At 43.4% G+C, this 26,191-nt stretch overlaps 1 protein-coding gene across 1 annotated transcript in view; it reads left to right on the plus strand.

Annotated features, from left to right (window-relative positions):
* The window catches only part of CACHD1 (cache domain containing 1), a 79,742-nt gene that overhangs the window by 22,614 nt on the left and 30,937 nt on the right, over nucleotides 1-26,191 (plus strand). The window contains 3 exon segments of the mRNA XM_015870815.3: nucleotides 3,873-3,935; nucleotides 12,761-12,909; nucleotides 22,571-22,677. Coding sequence (XP_015726301.3) covers nucleotides 3,873-3,935; nucleotides 12,761-12,909; nucleotides 22,571-22,677 — 319 coding nt within the window.

The raw sequence follows: 26,191 nt of genomic DNA on the forward strand, positions 1-26,191 counted from the left end.
ACCTTTAAAATAAGAAACAGACCCTGGTTAGTTGCTACTTGCAGTTAAGAAGTACTGCAGTCCTGCTGAGTTAATACTGCTTCGATTTGACACGTGCACATTTTGCTGCTGCTGTTCTGTGTCCTTTTTAATATGGTTCTTTTTTCATTCTATCGCGATCCAAGAAGGATGGAGAGCAGCAGTCTGTGTCCAAAACCTGCCCTAAATATTTTGTCTTTAATACATCTTTTAGCATTAGAGACTAAAGCAGCTTCAAAATATTTACAGCTCAGTGAGTATTTTATTAATCTTGTATTTGCTTTTCTTGATGCTCTTGGCCTGTAACATTTTGTTTCTGTTGGAAGGGAGACGGATTCGTATCTTGTCTGACAATAATGACGTGGCTGGTGGTTCTGTTTGGTTGGGGATCTTGGAGGCCTGCTTTGGGGATGGCTGGCTTTTGGATGCAGTGTTGACAGTCGAGTTGTGGCCTTTTTAATTGCTTTCTGTTGTAGTGCCTTGCTGCTGGGTTTGGTTCAATTTTGGGGAGCTGAGGGAACGAGTCAGTTACTACTTTGCTTTTTATGCGAAGCTCAGTTTGGAGACATCTCCCAAATGCAAAACTCACTGCTTCCAGCCTCAAACTGAAGCCCCATTTCAGTGCACTGAGCCAGACCTGAGCTGCCCTTATCTCAGACGCTCAGTAGGAAACCTGACCGCTCTCTAGAAGGAGACCCTGAGTGTGGATGTGCTCCCATTCATCACTGTCAGATGCACCTGTGGAAGGCATCGTAACAGCAGCATCCCAAATCTTACCCTCCCAAGGGGTCCCCACACAGATCCTGCCCTTGGAACCTCTCGTTGTGCTCTGATTTATCTTGCTTATCAAATGCATGTCCTGCTGTTAAAAGCCGTAAGTGAGGCAGCTGGTGGCACTGAGAAGCACTTGGTTACAGTCAGAGTCATTAAAGTTGATACGCAGATGCCACAGAGGAATATTTTCTGGGAAGTTGCAAGTAATTTGAACCAGACAGGTAATTAAAGATCTTAGGGAAGCAGGAGTCTCTAATGTGTTGAAATGTGCATTTGTAAGACAAAACCCAGTTTTCTCAGGACTCCATCCAGGCTGTGGTCAACCTCGGCAGCTGATGGGAACGCATCGTGCAGCACTCCTGATTTCTGCACGTCCTGGTGCCTCTGATCTGGAGCTGATGCTGGTCACAGGGAGTCCTGCAGCAGTCCCTGCAGACAGCATAGCTGATTTATCCCCAGGGTTCTGCCTGTAACTGGGACACGAATGCTGTGCTCAGTGCAGAAAGAAGAGGATGAAGAGCAGCTCCAGTAGCAAAGTGAAAGCAGCAGGCGTTGCAGTGAGCCAGCAGATGAGCTCCCTCTGAGCGTCTCAGACATTGAAGTGATGTGGAAAAAAAGCTTTCTCTGACTTTCCAATGTTGTAAATTAAGCAGGGCCAAATCTGGAATGACACGCTGCTTCTAAAGCTTTATTTCAGAACACAGTATGGAAAATGCAAATGATTTCAAACTAATGTAGGTTTTGAAGACGCTTTCAGTTTTGTTTGCTTCTTACCGCTGTATTTGGAGACTTATGCTTTGTGGTGGGAACAGCTGGAGTGAGTGTGGCAAAGCTGGCCTGCCATGCTGGCCAAGCTGGGGTGGCACGGAGGTGTCACAAAATGATGGATTTTACACCATTTTGCAATTTAATTCAGAGTTTGGAGTGGAAAACCAAAGTTGCTTTGATTTTATGTGCTGTTTTTTAAAGTGAGAAGAGTTCATAGAAATCTGCTTGAGGAATCTGAACCATTTAAGTGGTTGAAATACAGTGTTTGCCCGTGCGGATGTGTTGTGGCACACGTGGAAAGGCAGCGTGATTGTGAAACAACTGTTACCAGACCTTTAAAATCACCGTGGAGGAACTGAAGGGGGCTGAAAAGATTAATTAAACCAAGAGCAGACCTGGTGTAGGGAGAAACTGGAGAACACAAGGGCTAGTTTCAGAGGAGAGGAGATAACCTGGGGAGGGGGCACTTTGTGTGGGATCAGGGGAGAGACTGGAGTGCTTCTGCCCTCTGCCATGAGAACAAAGCTGGTGGCTTTTAAGGATGTCAGGTGTATAGGAATGTGAAAATTGCAATGGGATGGTGTTGGCTGTGGGTCCATTGCCAAGCACATGTGGCTGGTCCCAACAGAGCAAGCAGAGCTTTGCCTGCAGCCATATGCAGGGCAGACTCTGTTGTACAGCAGAGGGTGGGAGGGCTGAGTACAGCTGCTAATGCACTGTGCCAGATGCTGCAAGCAGCCTGTTTGGGGGCTGCTTATGTCGTAGTGGCGCTGATTTACTCTCAAAAGTTCTTTTAACTTCACCTACAGGTTGTTACTTAGCATTGTTCTTGTAATGCTTTGAAGTAAGTCCTGAGCAGCTCCACACAGCAGCTCCCAAAGCCCAATGCTGTATCAGTGTGGTGTCCCAGAGCTACCTGTGCTCCAGCTGATCGGGGCCATCCTAGTGCCCTGGGGCACAGCCTTTATCCCACCCTCACCCAACCCTCCCTGAGCTGTTGGGGCCACCGTGAGGCTTCTTCACAGTCTCCTCTTCTCTGGGCTGAACAAACCAAAAGACCTCAGCTCCTCCTCACATGTGTTGCCCCCCAGAGCCTTCCCCATGCTCATAGCCCTGCTTTGGGTCAGCTCCGTGCTGAGGACAGAAAGCCCCATTGGTGGTAACTGACAGACTGCTTCCTCCTCACTCCTTTTGATGTCTGTGGACTAAATGCTGTGCGGAGAGAAAAATTCAATTCATCTGAAACATTTTGCATCAAAATGACACGCTTTAATGTATTTTCTTCTGATGTTTAAATTATCTTTTCATCTCACGAGGAGGAAAAAAACACAACACAAAAACATGTCCATGGTTACAGTGCCCAAGTAGTACTTAAAACAGAGCTCTGGAAGAAAAGGAAGTCTCAGTATACAGGCGGCTTTCAACAGTAGATGCCTTTCCTACCCTCCCACCCCCCGCTTTGCTCTTTGAGACTTGTAAACCGAGGAGATTTATTGCTGCCCTTCCACATGCAGGTTCGGAATTAAGAGTTGAAATTGCTGAAATTCCTGCAGCCCTCAGGAGGGAGAAGGATAAGGGAAAGCGGTGATGGTGAATGCAGCACAGCACAGCAGAGGGTTCTGCAGGCTGTCTCTGCCAGCTGTGTCTGTGTGCGGCCTCGCTGGGAGGAAATCAGCTAAACCTGCAGCAAGAAAATGCTTGGAGTGGCTGACTGATGATTACGCTGTGTGTGGAGGCAATTTAGGCTTCTTTAGTAATTGCAGTTATTGGTAGCCGTTTGGAGAGCTAATTCTTGGCTATTTCACCACTTGCACATCAAGGAGGGGCTCAGTGCGGCCTTTACAAATCGCTGTCTGTGTGAGATGTGGCCTTACCTGCAGATCTTCCTGCTGGGGTGTCTGACTTGGTGCAGGTAAAGGTGGAATCCATTCTGCCAACAGAATCCCAGCTCACTTGCAGGCTGGTACAGGAAAATCCCTTTGATTTCTTTTAACATTTTGTTTATACCCCTTTTATTCTAGTACCTGGTTCTAAATACCCCCTCCTCCTTAGTAAGTTAACAAATGCTTTGGAAAAGAAACAACTATTATGTTTTTGCCTTCAAACATAAGAACAGACACTACAGAAGTGAACAGATCCAGAAGCAGATATAGATGAACTTGATACCCCATAGGCAGACCTTACTTTAGAGGTTTCTGAGTGAAGTGGTCCATTTCTGACACATTTCCTCACACATGTGCCTTTTGAAATTGCTTTAACGTGACTTTTGAGACAAAATGTCTCTTACACGTCCTTTCTGCTTTTTCTTGCAGAGGATATTCAACTCCTTCATGTACACGGAGAAAATATCAAATGGAGAAAGCGAAGTTCAGCAGGTAAGTCCGACCTCCTGCCTGCCTGCTGCTGCTCCTGAAAGCACTGGTTTGTTTTGCAAAGGCAGAGTTAGCAATTACAGTTCTATCTGGATTTATTGTTGTCATTTTTCTAACGTATGGCACATAGTAAACAATAATGTGTAAATGGAAGCACGTTGTGTGAGCTGGCTGTGTATTTGACTGATTTCTGTGGTCTTGAAAAGGCTTTCCATCTGCTTTGTGTGGGTCCTTCCCCTAGAAACAAAGGAGCAAAGGCAGAGCTGGGGCCCTCGTGTAGCATCTCACATTAATTGACTCTTTTTCATGTTGGATGGCTCTCTATTAAAATTGCCTTCGTTCAAGCTGAAAACACTAATACTGTTTGTACATGTGGAAATGGTATCAATTGCTGCATGTAAATATGGGACAACTACGGCCTCGTTCATAGCAATTGTGGTTTAGGGGTTTGGTTTTTTGTGGTTGTTTCATGATCCTCGTATGAAATCAGATTTGAAAAAGTGGGGAAAATGCTCCTCAATTTAATACTGAGGTGATATGTCCTTTGAGATGTGACCTGTTCCCACTTTAATGCACGTATGCATTTGGAAGAATAATTGTGGGTAAATGTAAAGGAGGATCAGATAGATGTAATTTTCATTAAGGTGCCAGTTCTGTGTTCTCACAGTTGCACCTTCATGCAGAGCGCAGTGAGTTTTGGTAGCGGTGACAGGCTCTGCCTGGGGGCTGCAACAAAGAACCGGCTTTTCCTTCCCGTTTAAGCACAGACCCAGTAACCCGACCTTCCTACCCCCCTATCAAACCAGTTTTAATGTTCCGTACAAACAAAAGTGCCTCAGAGCAGAGTTTTCCCTGGGGAAAAGGGAATTGCTCTCTTGCAGCGAGGGGAGTCTGGTGTGCACGTGAGCTGTTCTTGTGCGTTTCCAAGAGAGTATCATGTGTGCACGTGTGCATTAAAAAGAGTCATCCAGCAGCAGTGAATTTATGCTTGCTGTAAAATAGTAAATCTATCAGACTTTTTTTTTTTCCCAAGGAAAGATAAAGCAGAAGTGGATCAAATGGAATTTTGAATGCATGGGCAATGCATTTAAGCTTTGGGTGAGTTTGAGCTGGGGAGCAGAGCTCAGATCCTCTTCTCTTTCAGAACAAACATGGTGGCTTTTGATAGGATTATGATCCACGTGGGAACTGAGATAATCTGCCAAAATGGAGTAGTGCAAGGAATGTTCCAGCAATGCTGGGCTTCTGCGAGACAAAACCCAAGTGTTTGGTGCAAAAATGTTACCCCGTACTGGGATAATGCTGTCAGATAACTTTGAGAATGGAAGATCCTCTGATTAATGATGTGGGATTTAAGTTAGACTGTGGGATTGACATCAGACACATTTTAACGTGAATCTCTTATGTGGGTTATCAGAAGAATGGTAAGGTTTGTGTTTAAAAAAAGGTTGATTGCACTTCACCTTTGGTGCTGCTTCGGTCCATCCGTGTCAGATTTTTGTTTGGTGAGATACAGATGTGTGTGGGAAACAACAGAAGAAACAAGAGTGAAGCATTAATTCTAGTAAATTACCCTAATTCTGGTATGAACAATTGCTTGACCCTGTGGATAATAGTGTCTCAACCCCTTCAACAGATGCTGTGCCTTGCGGGCGTTCTTCCTAGTGGCAGTCAGTCAGGGGGCAGTTACGGGAGTCCATCCTGTATGTGCAGTGTAGCTGTAGAAGTGGAACAAAATAAAAGATCAGGCAAGCTGTTTCCACACCAAACTGAGTGGAAGGTATGCAGTTTTTGAATGCCTGAATTTGAATTCTGTGCGAGAAGTTTGCTGCTTTGAAAAGCACTGCTCTATTGCTTCTGCCTGTAGCTGCTGCACGTAGAGAACAGGTTGGGTGCGTGCAAGCAGGGAGGATTCAGGCAGCAGAGAGGAGCTGTGCTGAGTGGGTGTCAGAGCCCAGGCACTGCAGTGAGGTTCCCTGCACAGGCGTGTGTGCTCCTGCAGAGCAAGAACCATCGCACAGCCATAGAAATGTGCCTGAAAGCATCCCGACATCGGCACAGAAGGGCTCGCTGGCTTTGATTCAGCAATAGGGTTTTCACAAGTATTTCTGGGTGGTCTGCACGCCACAAAAGGGCCATGTGGGCTAGATTATATGTATCAGATGGCTCTTTAGAGCCAAAAGCGTTTTTTGGGAAACCAAGAAACCGAATTAAAACTTCTTTGAAGTCTTGACTATAGATTCTCTGCTTAGAGAAAGATACCGCTTGTTTCCTGGTCACAGATGTACTCATTCGCTTTAAGGAGATGGAAATAACATCCAGTGTCCAAACACTGAACGTAGTGTGATGAATTCTGAGCTGTCAGAGGAGAAAAACGAGGCCCCAGTGAAGTGTAATTATTGCAGTTAAAAGCTCAACAGTGAAGTGGATAGCAAAATAATTGAGCATTTCTGTTTCATTAATAACCAGGTCTTCTAGCCCTAATGAATCACAAGCAATGTAGCTGGAGGTTTATGAGTAAGTTGTACATCGAATGGGATCATCTTGAGCAAATGCAAACAAATGTAAGCAAATTTAAATCCCCCGTTGCTCATTCCTGCTTTTGTCATTCATTCATTAACGTTTTCTTAGCAACTGATATCCAAAGGCAGTTAATTATGGCTTTATGTCAACTGGGATTTCTTTTTTTCTGGCAGACCACTGCGTTGTTGTGTGGATTGTCTTTTTATATACCAAACTGTTTGAATTATGACCTTTGGCTTGTTGGGAAAAGTGAACAACTGCAGCTGTTGGCCTTTTGGGCTGGGCAGTTTAATACGCTTGGTTCCCTTCATGCCACACAAGGAGTGGTTTACCTTTGGATGTTCAGCTTCTTACACCTTAGGAGTGCTGTCGTTGGTGACAGAGTGTTTTTCACTTTGAATAGGTTAATAAAATTTGGATGATAATAGCCAAAAAGAGCTGGAATACCTTTCGTGTAGGTTATTTTGATATTGGGGAGCTGATAGAATAAGCAAATCTTAGTGGTGTGAACTATAGTCCCACTGACTATAAAAGGTGGGAAGTGGTTAGTTTTAGACAAAGATGAGCCATTTTCAGGGAAGTCAATGTGTGTTCAGCCTCATGTGAGACATCTGGGCCTTGTGGTATGGAGAGCTTGGAGCTGGAATCCAAGGGATGGCGATGCAGCCATCTGTCTTGTAGTTATCCCAATGTAAAGCTGGATTATCGATATCCCTTTGCACTGGGTTGGTAAGTGAGGCTAAAATACCTCTAGATTTAAAACCAACTTAGGAAATGCTGTGTGTTCAAAGTTTGTTGCATTTTGAGGCTTTCTCCTGGTGCTGGCTGTATTTCCTTGTTCTCTCTGCTCCTAATGGCACAGCACAGCTCAAATTGTGGCAGCCCTGTCCCTAGGCCTGCACCGAGGGGCTGTGCAGCTCCCCAGCAACATCCCTGCAGAGATAAATTTGAGGTCATGTCTCTGCTTCTGTAAAACTTATCCCTGGTAATTGCTTCAGTTGAGGTAGCCAGCTGTAAATACAGATATATCAGTTGAAAATCACCTTGCTGGAATCTTCTTGAGCATAGGCACTTGGATTTGAAGGCTGGGAAGGATGGGGGACAAAAGGGAAGGATTTTAATAAATGTGTAAGCAGTGAGATGTGTCCCTAGTCATTAGCTTTTACCTTGTTTAATGGAGTCTACTCTCCATACAACTCTTATGCTTAGAGCTAGAAAACTGTCATTTCCTTTCCTGCCAGCTCCTCCAGAGCATAACTATCAGCTATAAAAATATCTGGAGAACTGATGCTGTGTGGAGCTGTTAGGAGCTAGTCAGTAATTACAGGCAGTCAATTAGGAGGTTCGGGAACAGAGTTTTAGGACACAAATATTCACATCTATACGTTTGTTTCTAATAGAAATAGGTTTACCAGAATTTTTGTTTGTTTGTTTGTTTGTTTTCATGAATCATTTATCTATTAAAGCTTAACAGATGTATCTCTGAGAGCTGAAATCATCAATGGCTTGAGGTTGGGTGGGGTGGATTATATCTGCCACAAAAGTCTATTCAGGAGAAACACGAAGCATTCTTCTTAGAACAGCGGAGTCCGTTCATAAATCAGAAGTGAAGCTTATATCTTAGAGCCATAAAAGCCAAATAAAATCATTAAAAAACTTAGATAGGAAATGAAACTTTTAATCAGAAGTTGGGGATCCACCATTGGCTTGCATTGGTCTGGTATCCTAAGGGACAAAAATATTTCAGATATTGATTTTGCTGTCATACTTGAGCAAATTCTGGGAAGGGTGTTTGCAATAATCAGAAATTGTGCACAAGTGGGATGCAGCTGCTGAGGCTTTTTCACATGGGTAGGACTGGTTCTCAAGGATGTTTTCACCCCGAGGGTGGTGACGCACTGAACAGGTTGCCCAAGGAGGCTGTGGATGCCCCATCCCTGCAGGCATTCAAGGCCAGGCTGGATGTGGCTCTGGGCAGCCTGGGCTGCTGGTTGGTGACCCTGCACACAGCAGGGGGTTGGAGCTGGATGAGCATTGGGGTCCTTTTCAACCATTCCCACTTGTCCTATCACTGCCCACCCTCATAAACAGCCATTCCTCTCTTCAAGTAGTGGAAGGCTACAGTGAGGTCCCTCTGGAGCTTTCTGTTCTCCAAGAGCTAAACAAACTCAGTTCCCTCAAGCTTTCCTCATAGGAGAGGTGCTCCAGCCCTCTGATCATCTTAGTGGGCCCTCACTTTAGATGAGTGCTGCTCGCCTTGAAGAAATACACTGGAAAGCAGTTCTGCATCCCATTGGAATGATCAAGACCGTATTTCCATCATCACTGAGAGCAGGAGGAATGGTTTGAATCTGTTGATACAAAGGTATGTGACTCTAAGTCCCCTTCTGAAGATAACAAGACCCTGCTCTGAGTTTGTGCAGAAGCAGTGGCTTCTTTGAGAGCTGAGCAGGTTGGATGTACCTGTGTTAAAAACCCACCAGAATCGACGTCTGTGGATCTGCAGCACCATGAATCTGTGATACAGCAGAGGAGAGCACGAGGGATGTGTTTTGTCCCCACTTTCTGCTGGTTCACAAAAGGAGCTTAAAATAAAAATACCAACTGAATTGTTCAGTGTGTAAGCAGCTGCAGGTCTGCTCCGGCATCCATGCCTGCCAGCCTGCTTGATACATATTTTATATACAGTCCTGGTACTATAAAAAATGTCATTGCTTTTAAGCTGCAGCCAGAAATAAAACCTAACCTTGGAGCTCCGCTTTCCTCGGTGCTCTCTGAAAAAGGGACACTTCACAGCAGCAGAGCTTTGAGGGGAGCAGAGCTCTAACAAAGCCTGAGGGAGCGATGCAAATGAGCCAAACGGCTCTGGGAAAATTAGGGAAACTCACTGATGTTGTGATGAAAGGTTGTCAGTGGAGATGGTGACAACTGAAGTGCTTTACCCATGGGTGCTGCTGTAATAGGAACAGGTGTTACCGTCCAACCTGTCTGCAAACTGAAATGTGCTGGCTGCCCGCCAGCTGCCAAAAAGAAGGGAAAACAGAGCTAATGGCTGCATTGTTTGGGGTGAGCCCTGGGTTCCTGTTATTCTCTGCCTTGAAATTAGAGAGAAAACATTGAAATCTGAAAAAGAAACAGACAATGAGCACTGAGCAACCTGGATTTTTTTTTTTCCCCTTTGTTTTTAAAATGAAGAACGCTATGAGAATTCACTTGATGGTAATAGCATTTGATGTCAGTCTCAAGATATCCAAGTCTATTTTAGTCTGCATTAGAATGGGTGAATTGGAGCATTTCTGTGGGAGGAAGAGATACCCACCTATGGGTACCTCTGGGATGTGAGCCTCTGTCACCTTCAATGTGCTTGATTTCCATTTTACCTTCCAAAAATATCCTACATGCCTCTGTTGGGATGAAGTCATGTTTATATGCTCTGTTCTGTAATTTATTCTGTGTTTTGTTTCTGTGTCTTTGAGTTTTCGCCATAAACGGGGTGCAGGTTGCACATCCATCAGTATGCAGTTCAGCTCTGGGCAGCTTAGAAGAGACAGAATGTGTGCTGGAAAAAACAGCGAGTGATTTTTTGGATGGAAGATTGTATTATTGTTATCTAGACTAAGAAGGTGATTGAAGGCTGCAGCTTTTATTCTGACAGGCTCCAGCAGTGCAGTGCATCCCTTTGCAAACTGAGTAATGCTCCTGAGCTGCTGATGTGGGAATGCACAGGAGGCGGAGATGAGGAGCTGGGAAGTGTGTTGTTTTTTGCTGCCACTTCAATCACCAAGAACTGGAATGACTGCTCCCTGTCCTGCCTTTAGGACAGCGTGTGCTCCAGTGGAGCTCAACCATGGGAGAAAAATGAAGTTAGTTTTGTTTGTCTTCACCCACATCATATATCTCAATTTGAAGAATTGAAGCCAGGTTTTGGGTTCTTAACTAACTGTTCGGCTGGTTGATGTGTTGTCCTTTGAGTCTTAATACAGTTCATGCTTTGTGATCAATCCTCAATGAAAGGATTCCTTTTGGATCACGTTGCCATTGTTGGCTGGTTTTGAGTCAGCTGATCTTAATGTGCTCTGGTTGCTGGGAGGTTGTTTTTTCACTCTTGGAGTGTGGCATTTTTCAGGGCACTCAGATGAGCCCAGCTCAATCCTGCCATCCTCGCCCGTGCGTGGTGTGGGCAGGCTGGGTTCCCTCACTGATGAAATGTGTGTGGCTGAAGTGGTGGAGCCCATTTAATAAACATGACACACTGACTCTGAGCTGCTGAAAGGTTTTAGCTGGGAGGTGCAGCTCAGGCACTAAGCTCTTTAATGGCTCCTCTGCCAGCAGATTTGCTCCTATCTGCAAACTGAACTTAAGGTGTGGGTGCTCTCTTTGTTCCACCTGGATGTGAAAACTCATCAGTACCTGAATCTCACTTTGTGCAGCATTTACTTATCAGGGAAAAGCAGCAATTCCAAGCGAGAGCCCTCGTGTTCTGGTGCTCCGTGGTGGTTTTGTTCTGCTGAGGAAGTTCCTGTGGTCGCTTTTTCATCACACTCTTTCTCATTTGGTGGTTACAAATAGAGAAACCAAGAAAGTGTTTTAAAGAAATGGAGAAAATGAAATATTTCCAAGTATTCAGCATTGCAGTATGCTATGGCTGGTGAATGCACAAGAGGTATGTTGGTATGAGAAGTGCACTGGGTGCACCAGGGTGAACTGTGTGTATGCCTGATGTAGTTCACTTAGCCCTCACTTTGAATGAAAGACAAGGAGCAATAGCCCTAGTAAACATTCCTTGCAAAACCCAGTGCTCCCTGGTGACCATGTTTACTCTCACGTCTGCTCAAATAGCAGCCGCAGATATTTCCCTTCCAATTTCCCCCTGCTAAGTCATTAGGCAAGTGTGCTGTGAAGACCAGCAAGGCCTTACCTGACAGCAGAGCAGCTTCCACAGCCCTGCTATTAAAGAGAAGTACTCAAATCAGTTATTTCTAAAGTTAGGGATTAGCTATTTCTAAAGACAGAGTGCCCCGTCCCTGGAGGTGTCCAAGGCCAGGCTGGATGGGGCCCTGGGCAACCTGGTCTGGTATTAGATATGAAAGTTGGTGGACCTGCTGGCAGCAGAAGGGTTGGAGCTTCATGATCCTTGAGATCCATTCCAGCCCAAGCTGTCCTATGATAAGGTTAGAATTCATTTTTTGTCATTCCTTATTTATTTATTGCAAATTATGGCTAATTTTTGAAGATCCAAGAGCTGTTGAAGTGAGATGTCAGGTCGATTGGTTTGTTTTCTGAAAGGAGAAAAATACAACCTTGTCCTGGTTTGCACAAGGCTACATCAGTCAGAAGGGAATGTGACAGCCAGAAAGACTGTGTGAGATGTTGGCTTTTTTCCCTATTCTCTTATATTTTATTAAATAATATTAATACAGATTATTTATTTATTTGTTTATTTATTGTCTGAAGTTAAAGAGCCACAGCTTATGGTGAGCTGCTAACTCAGTATAGAAAATCACCTTTGAGGTGCTCAGCTCCAGCCATGGAAAGCAGCAGGAGCTGCAAGGACAGATGCAAGAACTGGGAGGGTTTGTTTGCCCAAACTGCAATGTAGAGAACTATGTGAAAGGAATTGTGACATACACCTGCACAGATCCTCCTGTCCGAGGAGACTGTTGGGTTCCAACAATGTTGGAATGGAAAATGGAAAGCCAATGTTCATGGCTTTCTTTGGGGATGTCTGGATCCTGAGCTTGTTCTCCTAAATACATTTGGTGCACTGACGTTGCCATTTGTTGTTTGCTCCTGAAACACTGCAATATTTAACTACATTTTCATAGAAGGATAACTTCTGGGGTGAAGTTTCCTGCAAGGTTACTATTGGGGCTGTTTTAGGCTCCCATTTGTGGTCTTTAGGTTGTCTTTGGGCCATCCCATCTTCATCAGGCCTCAAAGAGCATCATGCTGGAGAGCTCCAGCAGTGAGCACAGTGGGATGGGTAGAGCCAGATCAAGGCTCTACTCCTTAAAGAGCAGAAGGAAATTTCACTCTTTGCGCATGCAGAGCGCAGTGTTTAAGTACCCACTGCTAGATGGTAAATGTATTTTGTTGTGTGTACTGTTTTCTGTGGCCAATACTACAAATTACATGACTTGTCAATGCCTCGAGCCAACAAAACAGGGAGAACAATGACAAGGCAGACAACTATTAGCTTTTAACATATGTGGTTTTTACTTTCCATTCAAGTTTGTTATTAAGGAACATAGTATTATAAAGAAACTGAGTGAATGTTCATTTTACTCCTTCTTTTATTTTTTCAGTTGGCAAAAAAAATCCGTGAGAAGTTTAACCGTTACTTGGATGTTGTGAATCGTAACAAGCAAGTAGTGGAAGCATCGTACACTGCTCACCTCACATCGCCACTGACTGCAATCCAGGACTGCTGCACTATTCCACCATCTATGATGGAGTAAGTATTACATTCTGAAGTTACTGATGTTGACATTTAACCTGCGAAGAAAAAAGAGAAAGGTATTTATTTTGCAAAAACAGTGTGTATTTCTCTTCCATTCTTGATAGCTGAGGAAAACAGGAAGGCAGTACTCCAGACATGCTCCTTACGCTGTCCCCTGTGTGTGCGTTTCAATGAGGAGCTATTAACAAGGTCTGGGACTCTGCTTAAACAACAACAACAAAAAAAGGGTTGTTCAGATTTTAACAGAATAAAATAGACTTTTATACAGAATGAGTCCGTGTGCAGGGTACCTGTTTTGTACTGAGACAAGGCTTAGCCTGGGTAGCTCTTCTGAAGCTGGTCATGAGACTTTTCCTTTGAAGTTCAGAAGCCAAGATCATGAGTTGGTCAGCCCATCACATGCTAGAGGTATTGCATTACAGCTTAGTCGAGTTGATTTGCTGCTGTTTGATACACAGAGATGTACAGAAACTGAGTACATTGCTGGGAAACCAACTTGGTTCATTTTCAATTTGTTTTGCTTATAAATGCAAGAGTTTTGAAAATCCAGGCAGTTGGTTGTCTTTAATCATCTTATATTATGTTCCATGTTTACAGGAACTCCTTTGCGTTTCCTAATTGTAGGAAGGTGTGACAGAAGGTCTGATTCTTCCAATAATGGTGTAATTATTTCTTTTAAACAATCAACATTTTAAATGCTTCACTTCCATATGTGCTTGAAACGAACAAGAGTAACACTGTCATCATTTGTTATACACAGCGAGCTTTGATTACAGAATAAATTTTCATTGTTTATTCTCACTCTGATGTAAAAACATTTTAGAGAGGAAGGTAATTTGGGTAATAAATATTAAAAACATCTGTAATTTGGCTTTATAAGATAGCTTGGCTTTTAGAGTCAGCATTCTTTCATCTTTGCTGAAGCGTGGCATTAACCTTTGTTTGTGCACAGTTTTAAGATGCTCACTGCATTCAAATGTACTGTGTGAACCTGTGCCTGAAGAGAAAGGCTTCTTCAGCTTTTGTTTATTTTGATTGGCTCAAAAGGAAGAAATCTGAATAGAGCTAAGCCTAAGGTGGCTCCAAAGAAACCAGTACCTCTCTGTTTGGTTGTGGCCGTGGGTTAGGTCTAGTGGTCTCAGTGCAGTTCATACTGGACAGAGTGGCCACACAGAATGCTAGTGCCTCTGGTGCTAAATGGCCAGGCTCCTGGCAGACAGGTCAGGGATGAATTGAGGATGAACACCTTTCAGCTGCCTGGTGTCTCTGTGCTATCAGCAGTAACACTTGAAAGCAAGGGGTGAGGAAAAGGAGGAATGAGGAAATTTCCAATCCTCTTGTCAGGATTGCTTAATTTTTAATAAAAAATGAGCTGTGCTCTTAACCTGGAAACTTTCATGAATTTCTTTTAACGTTGTCCCTCAAAATGATTTATCTTCAGAAGTTTCTTATGGTGGACTGGCATGAGAATCCATTGACTAAAGCAATTCAAAAAATGAACAGGAGGCCACAGCTGGCCAAGTATAGACATGGGTTTTCTATTTGCCGGGCTCCTCATTTAGGCCCTATACCACTATTTTCAATATTTAGTTACTTGGCTTGATTAAAGCAAACCTGCTGAAGTGGTGTATGCCCGTGTGGGTGGTTGAAAGGCTTCCATTCCAATTCAGTCACTGGGATACCAAAATGCAAGATGGTGTTTCATGAGAGGATGTGATCTCACTAAAAACTCTTGTACATTGTTTCTGTCCATCTGGAATAACCTGAACGCTTTGAGAGGAGTGGAAAAACCCCTAAGATGTCCTTCGTGTTATTTGGTTGCATGTTACTACCCATTAAAATAAGGCGTATCTGCTAATTGTTCTGTTGGAAAGCTGTGCCCAAGGTTATTAGAGTGCTGTAATTTAAAGTGGTTTTCTCTAAATTTTTCTTCTCCAAATATCTTTGTTTGTTTGAAAGTTCTATTGCTGTGCAATTTTGTTAGTCTGTCTGAAGTGGAGATAATGAAATATTCCCTAGAGAACTAAAGTAAATGAAGATACCAAGCCACCAGAAAAAGAACTCAAAATCATCTTATTTGTTGTTAGCATTAACAAAATTATCCTTGTGGCCTTGTGTGTGCTTGTATTCGTCTTGAAAATCGGAGCTCTGGCTTACAAGACAGCTTGCTGTGTTGCTTGAGATAAACTGTGAGGATAGAGGATACCACACTCTGTGACTGTAAATAAATGATATGAAACAGAACCAACAAAGCGCAAGCTGGAACATAAAACGAACTTGGCGCTTAAAGTGCTTGTTCAGTGGAGCAGTGAGATATGATAAGGAAAACATTTATTTTATTGCCATTATGTGATGTTGGCTTCTGTGATGAAGAGCCCCAGTGGGTAAGTTTCCATGCAGCTGTGATTCAGCCCATGGTGAGACACGTGCTGCTCTAAATCAGAGTGAGCAGGCTGACTGTTTTCATGTACAGTATGGCAACCAACTGCTTTTGGTTGCCATGCTGTAACCAACATACAGCATCCAGACTGGTGTCTGTATCATCAGTCATGCACTTGTTCTCTCCACCAAGGTGGGTTTGTGCAGTGGCACTGACTTGCTTTGGAAAATAGTGAGAATTAATAAACTAAATATGGCGGATCTACTTGATGTGACAGTGCAGCTGGTGGCTGTTGAGCTGTTCTGTAAGTGATGCTTCCATAGGTCTTAATTCAGCAAACATTTAATCATATGCTTACGCTCATCTGGTTTACCAAAGCATTTCGGTGTGAGCTCACGTAAATGGAAATGAATCATACAGTTAAGTATATATGCAAGTATTGCAAAGCGGAGGTGGATCTTTAGCTTTTGCTGTTCCTTGCTTCAGGTATTGCTGTTTGCATTTTCAGTTCTACTTAAGATTTGGAGATGAAAATAAACATAGTGACAATGGAAGGAGAGGCAGTAGGTGAGAAGAGCAACCAGACAGCATCGCTTCAACAAGCACAGAAGCAGATATTCCATACCTGCTCTCACATATGGGCCACACACAAAAATAAGTTAATATGGTGGTGTGTGTCCTGCTGGAGTGGTCGTCACCTGCCAGGTGTGCATAACAGCCTTTTAGGGAGGAGCTGACTGCTGGCTGCCTCATGTGGAGAGCTTTCAGAGGTGGGGTTGTGACGGCCTGGCTTCACCAGGCAGGGTAGAGGCAGAGTCACCCAACTGGCCCCTTGCAGGCACTGTTTGTGAGTACAGGCTTTATGGAGCCGGCATTCTCAGCACATCAAGGCCCTGTGTAACTGCAGAGAGGTGGCTGCCCCCTAAAATAAAAGAACCGATAGCTTCTTATTCACTTGCATTTGTTAGGGAACATGCAGCTGCCTCTGCAGCTTTTCCACCACAGAGACAGAGAGGGCAATTTTGAAGGGACAATAAATATTCCTAAGTCAGGCCTCCTCTTCTCCTCCTCTGCCCCGCTCTGTCTCCCTGTGCTGTCCTGGTGTGTGCTGAGGATGTCTCCCCATCTCCTTGTCCCCTGAGACCAGAGGTGGGTTCCACTGCTGGCATCTGTGGAAGATGGTCGCGGGTCTCCTGGGGATGCACATATCTATGCAGATAATGCTTTACTGCTAACGTATGTGTTTGGAGGCAGCTGGAAATCTGGTTTTGTTCCTCACTTCACAATACTGATAAGTGCCCAAGGAATGCGTTTTATCTGAATTTACGAAAGGAGATGGAATGGAGAAACATTTGTTGGCAGGGCTGTGTTACGCACCCATAGCAGAGCTGTTTGAGTAAGTGAATTTACAAACCTATGTTTGAAAATCATTTACTCCCAGACTACGGTGCCGCCTTCAGAAGTGGTCTGGATTTTCCTTTTTAAACAGATGGTTAAATATTTGCTAATGCAGTTCAGTTTTATCGCAGCTCCTTCAGTGTTTATCTTTCCTCTCTGAGCAGCCAAGTGAGAGATAACAGGGATCCATTCAGTTGCTGCAATATCTTAAGAGCTGCACTTCCAAAGCAGAAGAGGGTGGGCCATGCTGAAGGGAATTTAAGATGCATTTCCTTTTCTTATGGAGTGTCTGCAGCAATGAGTGGGTTTCTAGAAAATGCAGGCACATGCATGGGGCCAATTGTGGCACCTTGTTTTGTTCAGGAACTGCAGCAGGAAATGGCTTAGGAAATGACTAAATATATGCTTTACATACAAATATACTTGGATTTTTCCAAGCAGGACTTGAAGTAATTGATTTATGATATGATTTAGCAGTGGGTTGTTAGAGTTAGGGTATTATGGTTAGGCTGCTGTTGGACTTGATGATCTTCAAGGTCTTTTCCAACCTGGGTAATTCTATGATTCTAATTAGAGCAACTTCTGTGCCTTGCCCTAAGAAACTGGTGAGCAGAGTCATCAACATGTTAATGAAACTGATCACGCAAGAGCTGTTGTCCCAGCGTCCTATTTGAGTTTGTGGTTCCTACTGTATCTGAGGATTTTAGCACAAAGAACATGAGTGAGGATTTTCTCCTACTATCTGGAAGATGTGCTTAGCTGAGAATCTAAAACAGAACGCCAGATTTTCATTGAACTTCCATCATTCCATTTGCGTACTAAAATTGTCCTGAAATTGGTATGGATGGAACAGGACAGAACATACTGAGGTTCAGAACAATGAGAGCCCCTCGGTCACTGCTCAGACATCATTTCTGTGCACTGCTCCCTTATTTGTCCCCAAACTGAAACTGTACAAAAGAGGCTGATTTACACTGCAAATTCAGGCCAAACAAAATCCAATTGGAGCTCACTTGAATGCTGTTTTGATGTGAGATTCAAAGCTCCTGCAAATTTATTTTATCTTCTGCATTTGCTGATCTCCTGCTTGTAAATCCTGTTGAAGGAGAATAAAAATGAGTGCAGCCTGATGGGAATTAAATGTCTGAAGTTCAAAGCAGTTTGCACATCAGAGCAAACGTCAATCAAGTGAACATCTTGCAAGCCAGGCAGGGAGTGCGTTTCTCCATGGGGAAGAGATCAAAGTGGGAGTCGCTGCTCTGTTTGCTCCCTCGGGATGCAGTTTCGATCGGTTGTTCATTAAAGTGAATCCAGAAGGAAGGGATTTTTAGGGAGAGAAGGGTGGGGGGAAACGGGAATGGTCTTGAAACTGAATTTCAGCCAATGTTTTGGGGTTTTTATCCTCTTGTTTGAGTAAGTACGAAATCTAATTACATCTAAACATAGCGTTGTGGGTTCTTTTATTTATTTATTTTCCCGGTGAGGATTTTGGAGGATGTCCATGAGGGTTGGCTGTGGCACTGTGAGCTTTGGAGCCACATTCCAAAAGCGGCATCGGTCAGAGGGTTCCGTTGCTCACTTTGCTCAATCTGTTGTCTTTTCTGCTGGCAGAAGTGAGAAACGCTGTTAAAAATTCAGCCTTCCTCATACGGAGAGCAATGCTTGCCTGTAAACCCTGAAATACAAATCTGGAATAACTTCTTCCAAAAGAAATGACGTGAAGGTGTGCACGACTCTGGAAAATGTGCCCTGTGTGCACATACATTGCATGGATCTTGTATGTAAACAGCAGGAAAGGTGCAGCCAGGGAAAGCAGTGGTCGCTGCAAACACCCATTGCAGTGCTGAGGCTTTGGTTTTAATTGTTGCTTTAATATTGATGATCACCAAACTGTTCAACAGTACGTAACTGGAACAGCTGAGAGCAGTCATAAGAAGCATGTGGGAAATTCTCTGCTGTGATTAAAATGAATGTGAATGTTGAAGCCTCAGCCAGCCTCAGTGCTGCCTCTCCAGGTTCTGTTCTGGGCTTCCCAAGCACCTTCAGCTGTGCCAGGAGCTGCTCTGCTCTGGGTCTGTGTGCAGCAGATCTGGCTGTGTCCAGCAGGATGCAAAACAAGGTGAGCTGCACCCGACTGCAGCTGGTAAAGCAGATACCTGCTCAGCTCAGAGCGGGGGATGACAGCTCCGTCTGAGGGCTGGTGTTTAATTCATGGCCTTATAAAAAATTCCTCTTCTGCATGTTTTATTTATACCACTTTCCTCTTAACTTTATTCTCCTTCTGCTGTGTGTGTGCTGTAGTAGGAGAAAGGAGGGCTGGCCTTGGCTGGAGGACTTCTCTGCTCTTTTCCCAGCTCTGGTACTGATCATTTAGGCATCTGTCCCTTCCTTGTCCTGATGGGCGACAGAATACTCACCAACAAAAGCAGAGGGACTTGCCTGTGTCAGTTCCTGCATTGAAGTGCTTTGGCATGCTTGAGCAAGAGGAGCAATGCAAACAAGCTGAGGCAGGGCAGCAAGAGATGGCTGTGGCTTGAGAACGCTACTGGGGTCAGTTCTTCTGTTTTTTGCCTTCCCAGAAGTGGGCCAGAAATGGACCTAATGGTCATCTGCTCAAAACCCTGTGCTAAGGTCTGCCATGAGGGAGTGATGTGAAATGCAGCTCGGCAGCTTTGAGAGAGTAAGGAAGCAATGGAGCAGAACAGTCAACATTTTAAACCCAGAGAGATGCAACCTCCCCATGGGTAACTCACAGCTAGTGGTGTGAGAGCTGCATAGCACGACGCAAGTGCTGTTCTGAGAGAGTGTGAGAGGTGATTTAGGATGTAATGTAAGAGCAGAGGAAAATTCCAGGTGATTTTGAAATAAAACTCGACATTTATTGAGACGTGAATAACGTTAGTTGCTAATGAGGTATCCTGCTGCTGTCGCTAATAGGTTTTGATGGGAGCACTGGGGCAATTAGCTTACATCCTGGAAAGTCATTATCTTTCCCCGAGAGTTTGTCCAGGGGTGTCCCTTGGAAATATTTCTCTAGCACTGAGATGTGTAATTTGCAGTGTCTGGCTCGTTTTGCTCAAAGATAAACATGTACCATGTGAAGCCCATCCTTTGCTAATTAATCTCAGTCCTAAGATTCGTTATCCGACAGAAGAATGAGCACCATTTCTGCTTGTTGGGTAGGAGCAGATTGTGTTTGTGTGCATTGATTGAAGGACTGAGGTGTGGGAAATATTGCAGAGAGGAGAGAGAGAACCCATGTGTGTCCCACTGCTCCGGGACTCCCTCTGTGCTTTCTGTGCTGAAATACAGAGAGAAAATAGCAAAAATGTTCTCTTTGTGCATATTTGTATCTACATGGTGATTTTCAATGCCAAAAAATGTATCTTTTCAGTATTTTGTATATTAGAGCTCTGTTTAAACAGTCACTGGTCTAAGTAATATTATAGGGTTGCCTATATGGAAGGCACTTTATTGCATCCATCACACTTTCCCTTTCTTTTAAGTCTTTTAAGTTCCAGAGGGGGTCATGAAGCGTTGGTCCCTCAGTAACTTTGTGCACTCACTCATTCATCACTTTTATGACTAATGTCATTACATTAAAACGTGTACAGTGCTAATGAATATTAATGAAAATGACTTACCAGCATGGCAGCTTAAGGAGACACTGTTTTCATTGTTGCTTCAGTGCTACAATGGAGACACTAAAAAGGCAACAAATAGTAATCGATAACGATTAATTTTTTTTGCATATTCAAATTTTAAATTTGATTAGGTTTTCTTTGAAAAGAGCCTCTGCTCTCTTGAGCTCGAGCCATGTAATAAAACCAGGCTTCTTGTGGCTCTGCAGCATCGCATTTAACCTGATGCAAAGGCTGAGGAAGTGTCTGTGGTTTTGTTGTGTGTTTGCATAAAGGACTGGTTATTTGTGAATCAGGAAATCATTCAGGAGTGCACTCCTAAGCTCTCAGGAAATGACTCCTCCACTTGAAGAGCACACTTCTGAACGTGGGGCAGGCTGTGCTGCACTATGCTTGGAAGCTCAGCCTCTGCTTTAAGCAGCCCAGCCTTCGGTGTGGTTGTGCTGGCATGTGTGGTGTGCAGGATGCCAACCTGCGATCTCCGTGAACTCCTCTGCCTGCTTCAGTAGTGCTTGTTTGGTTCTGTGATATCAACATTTTTGCAAGTGGATTCACTTATATACAGGAGTGGTGATCTTAAGCCTACCAACAAATGCTTTTCCTCGGTCTTCACAGATCTCCTCTAAGTCATACACAGTTCTTCTGTGTCCCACATGTGAGTATCCCACAACCAAGAGATGGGCTGACAGCAGGTCCACTGTTTGGCTGTCCTGGAGCAGCTGCTTCATTCCTTTAGGAGGAAAGGGCTTTGAACAACAGGACTGAAAGAAAAGATACCGGAGTAGGAGGGATTTAGTCTGCTTTAAAAGACTTGCTTCCTGCAGTCAGAACATGACATTTCCTTGCAGTAACCAGTTCCATCTGTCTGTGGCCTCCATTCTTGTTTCTGTTAATTGTTGTTTTAATGGGATGATTTAGAAGCACGTTGTTTTATTATCTGTTTGTGTCTAGGAAGTGCACCAAGTGCCCTACAAGGCCAGAATGAGGCGATCCACCTCACTCTGTTTTACTGGGCTCCATACTTGATGCAGCTTTCTGAATTTCAATTTCTCAATTACAATTTTCAGCCTTAAGAGTGGTGTTTGTTTTCTGTGTCAGCTTTCACCCAGTATTTCGGGCTTTCTGCTATGTTATAGTATGCACACGGGTGTTTGTAGATATGTTTATATATGTATGTGTACATGTGTATGAAAAAATATAGCTGGTTAAACATCTATGTGCAGTTGACAGCAACTAAATTAAGAATGTTTAACATGTCTTCAGTGTGTATGTGCTTTGAGCTAAAGTGAGAGCATTAGAATAGCTCTGGGTGAGGGCTGTATGCACATATGTAAGTTATTGAGGTGCTGTTGGTATTAATCAAGTTGCTCGGGACCTTTTGATGTAGATATATTTTATCATTTGTATTGTAGTCTTGACAGCATTGAACAAACTCTGACTCTGTCCAGTTTCTCCCCAGGACTTGCTTCTTAACAGCCAGCATTGCAGCAAGGCTCCTCATCCAGAACATGATCTTCTGCAGGCCTTGCCTGCAGTTTCTTGTCATTGCTCAGAAGTAGATTGATGGTAGAAAAATCTTTTAGAGGAGGCAGATAGTTTTTGAAACCCCAGAATAATCACTGTAAGTCAAATGGCATCAAATGCTCAATCTCAGAAAGATATTAATGAGTAGAATTTGTCTATGTAAACTACTTTTAAGTCTTTGAGAGCTTCAGAAATGTTTGTAGTTACTTAGAGCCCTTTAGTGTTACTACTCAAAAAATACATTTAGTGTTGCTCTGACTCCTAGATTTTTTAACCAAAGGACTCAAAGAAGAAATCCTTTTCTTCCAAGATATTTGGTATAATATTTTAAAAGGTGAATGAGGAAATACTCATATTAGTGAAGGTTCAGCCACTGGAAGAGACAGGTGCTGATGGCATGCCTAGAAGCTGTGCATGTATCCCAAGCTGAAACCTCTACTAATCTAGATGAAAGAGCTCAGTCTCTCATGATCATAGCTGTGAAGTAACTCCTCAAGCCAAAAATGCAACCTACTGTGGTAGAGAGCAAATACAGTCCAACTGTGATGAGTTTTCAGTCCTCTGGTCTTGGGTTTCACAATTTTTATGGGCACTTAACATATGTGTAATGTTGGAGTTTCAAAACTAATAATTATTTCTCATTGAACCTTCATAATATTTATGTCCATAGCAAAAGCTGTGTATGTTTAATAGGTTGCTGTTGTTGTTTCAGATTCGATGGCAATTTTAACACCAACGTTTCCAGGACAATTAGCTGTGACCGACTGTCCACCACTGTCAACAGCAGAGCCTTCAATCCGGGACGTGATTTAAATTCTGGTAAGTAGTAGAGTTTGGGGTATTTTCCTTCTGTTATAGGCTTTTTTTCCACTGGACTGTAACGTTTCCTTGGCATGGGGAATTAGCACTGATTGCCATAGCAACAGGCTTTTATTTCTCCTTGAAACTGTCACAGTGCTCTTAATTTGAGATTTCATGATTGAAAGATGATACCTAAAGTAATGCCCTTAGCCTTAAGTACTTTATGAAAATGCCATGAAGATTCAATTCCAGCCTACCATGGATAATTTTGTTGTGGTTTATGCACTTTGTTCTTCCTTTCTTCCTTCCAAGGTACTTTCCTTCCTAGGCATGTCTGCTTTGGCATCAGTGGTGTCAGCTCCTGATGAGGCCAAGCACAGAAGTTTCTCTGATCTTCTTAGCCCTGTTGAGCTAATGTGAGGCTGCGTTTTCAAAGACTGCAAAATATAGGGACATTCTGAAATGTTTCCTTTCTTTGTCAGAGCATTTCTGTCTTCACTGTCAACTCATTCATTGCCTTGACACACTTCAAGAGCAGGGAGTGCTTTAGAACCAAATCCATGTGATTTATCCCTGAGCAAAATTAAGCTTTTGTTTCTCCAGCGTGTCACAGTTTTCTTTATTTTCCTTCATTTTTTACACGATCACCTTGCATTAATACCTGCCTTTCAGGTTCCTTGCTAGAGCTTTTGTCTAAGTGCTTTATCTTGCTTCTCAACTTTTTATGATGTATAGTGCTGTAAATTAGAGAACACTGTAGATTTGGATTGTAGATGTCATTTGGTTGTGTTGTGTTGGGTTTGGTTGTTTTTTACTTAGCAAAAATAAAAAGCCAGATCACACCAGCCCCCACAGGTTCCTTTCCATCCCATGCACCGTACAGTACATCTTTGCTGGGCAAACAAGCTGATTTCCTGGTATACGTCTCATCACCATCATTTCTTTGGTGCTTTCTATCCTAAAGTTATGCACACTAGCTGCTTTCAAGTTAGCAGCTCTCAAGCTCAGCCTTTGGTGGGATCTTTTCTAATGCCAGAAAATGCCCTTGAGAGAAAAAACGGAATGGGAAGACTGAAATGGAGTAGCAAGAGGTTTCTTTGAGGACTGGCAGCTGATGAGTACAGATGTAGTGAAACCTGAGGTTTGCTGTGGGTGACTTGCAAGCAGTGATTACCCTCAGTCCTCTCCCCTAATGTTTTTAGAAGTAACTAGCTTTTGTCACCTCTCTCTTTTGAAACAACTTCCTGGCTCATAGCACAGTTCTGTAGTACCATTTACCTTAGAGGATGCACATAGGAGAGGGCGCTTTGTGCAGGAGCTGTTTCTGAATGACACTATGGAAATGTATTTGTTATTTCTAAACTAAAACTCACTTTGAAAGAGGATGAAGATCAAGCAACAAAAGGTCTCCCTGATTTTTCCTGCTTCCCTCTTCAGTATCCCCATGCAGTGCGAGTGAGAATATGTATTCCAGTTTGAGTCCAGACTCTAGCTGAAGTGTTTTCCTGCACTGAGAGGCCTCCTAAGACCTGCTGATGCTTCTGGTTGTTTGGATCATGTATTTTTTCTCCTGCCTCACTTTGCTCATTCAGATTTTAGTCTGGCTGGGCAGCCCTCAGCTTCCCCCAGATTGAGCCATGCTGATGAAACATGTACTGGGGAGGGACCCCACACTGGTCAGCCTTCTGGGGAAAAGGTCTGAAAGCCCTCTGCTCTCTCAGCTCCAAAATCAGGAGCTCCTGTGCTCTGCTCTCGTTTGCCCACAGTTTCTGTAAGTAAGCTGGCCAGTCCATCTGCCAGCATGTCTTCCTGAATGGGCTGATCATTTCATTCTCAATATAAAACAATTCCCATGGGTATCTCATTTTCCCTGCCTAAGTTTTGCCTACGAAATAATCTGTCCTATAAAAAGCTCTCGGTCAAACATAAATTTAAACTCAGCTGTGCTTGGCCTCAATCTCTGTGCTTTAAATGTTAATCTTGGCTGGCTCCGTGCACAGCACAAGAAAGTGGGGTTGGAGTGGGGAACTTGTAGATGTTGGAAGGGAATGGAATCTGCACCACAGGCTCCAGGCAAGCCACAAGACCCAAACCTTGGAGAGCCCCTGGTGCAGAGAGCAGGCTGGGTTTCTAGGCAGAACCATTTGTTAAAATGGGTAAGTGTAGCTCAGGAAACTTTCAATAATGAACTCATTTTTTTTGGTGCAATTTTTCTCTATTGGAATTGTGTACCATAGGAAATATAACTGTAGGGGAAGGGAGGAGGAAGAAAAAAATAGATGCATTTCTTGCAGCCCTTCAGATATCCTCCTTTTGTCACTTTTTTTCTTGAGCTTAGGTGGGGTTTTTGTTTTTGTTTTTCATTTGGTCTTGTTAGTCTTGGAAACAGCTTGTTTTATGTTGGCTCGAGTTTTCCATTTGGATTCTTTTTAGCCATTACTACAAAACAGATAGGGAGAGAGTTTTTATTCTTTAGATGGAATCGCGGGCTTCAGCCAGTTAAATTAAGAGATCTGTCCTCACCATATGAATAGCCCTTTACTTATTAAACTACACACTTGTGCCCAGCACCAGTGCTTTATGTTATCAGGTTCCTCATTCTTTATCTTTGTGGATAAACAGAGAGCCGGTAAATATTTCATGTTCTCAGCCTGTTTCAAATCAGGCAGTGTTATAGCAGAATGCTCTTCCCCAGGAAGATGAGCGGATGGGACCAGGTCTCTGTTAAAGGCCTTGTTATCGCATCCTGCCTGTGACACTTGGTCAGTCGAAACGTGGAGTGCTGTGGTCGTGCTCCTTGCGTTGCTATACTTGGAAATGATAGGTAGGCTGGGTGGAAGTATTTGGGTTAGCACCCCCTCCAAATGCTTCCCATCTGCTCAAGTCTTTTTAAGGTAGAAAGCCTGTAAATGAAGGGTTTGTTACCTCTGTGCCCTTCAGAGACAAAACAGCTCCCCAAGAGTGAGCTGGCCTCAGGCCGGGCTCACGCCATCAGCTGAATTTTAATTGGATCTTTTATTTCTGGTGAGAGCACGTGAGCCAGAATACAGTTAGAATCAGAAAATGCTGGGTCAGGCAAGTGGGTCTGGAGAATTAGGGTATCAATGTAAAATAAGCATGGTTGCTGCCTGCTGTTGTTTCTGAGGAGCACTGAAATATCTTCAGAATTGTTATTTTTAATGGAGGTTTCTCTTGGAAAGAACTGCACTGTGTGTGTTACTCTGGAAATTCATTTTCTTTTGCATGGAGGGAGCCGTGAGGTCTACAGCTCCATAGATGTGATGGTGAAGAAAGAGGACTGTAAGAAACTCCTTTATAATGAGCAGTTAGTTCTGTTCAGCAGTTCCTTTCCTTTTTTTCTTTCTTTCTTTTTTTTTTTTTTTTTTTTTTACTGTTTGTGCTTCTCTTTGAAGATTAATTAGTTAATGATTTGACTATCCTTTGAAGATGTAAAGTGGTATCTAGAAGTGCTAAGTGTTATCATATCGCATTCCCTTTGAAGTTTTATAAACTATCACACAGGACTTTCTTT

Source organism: Coturnix japonica, chromosome 11 (assembly GCF_054131305.1).
Source record: "Coturnix japonica strain WE chromosome 11, WE-NBRP24, whole genome shotgun sequence".
Lineage (NCBI taxonomy): Eukaryota > Metazoa > Chordata > Aves > Galliformes > Phasianidae > Coturnix > Coturnix japonica.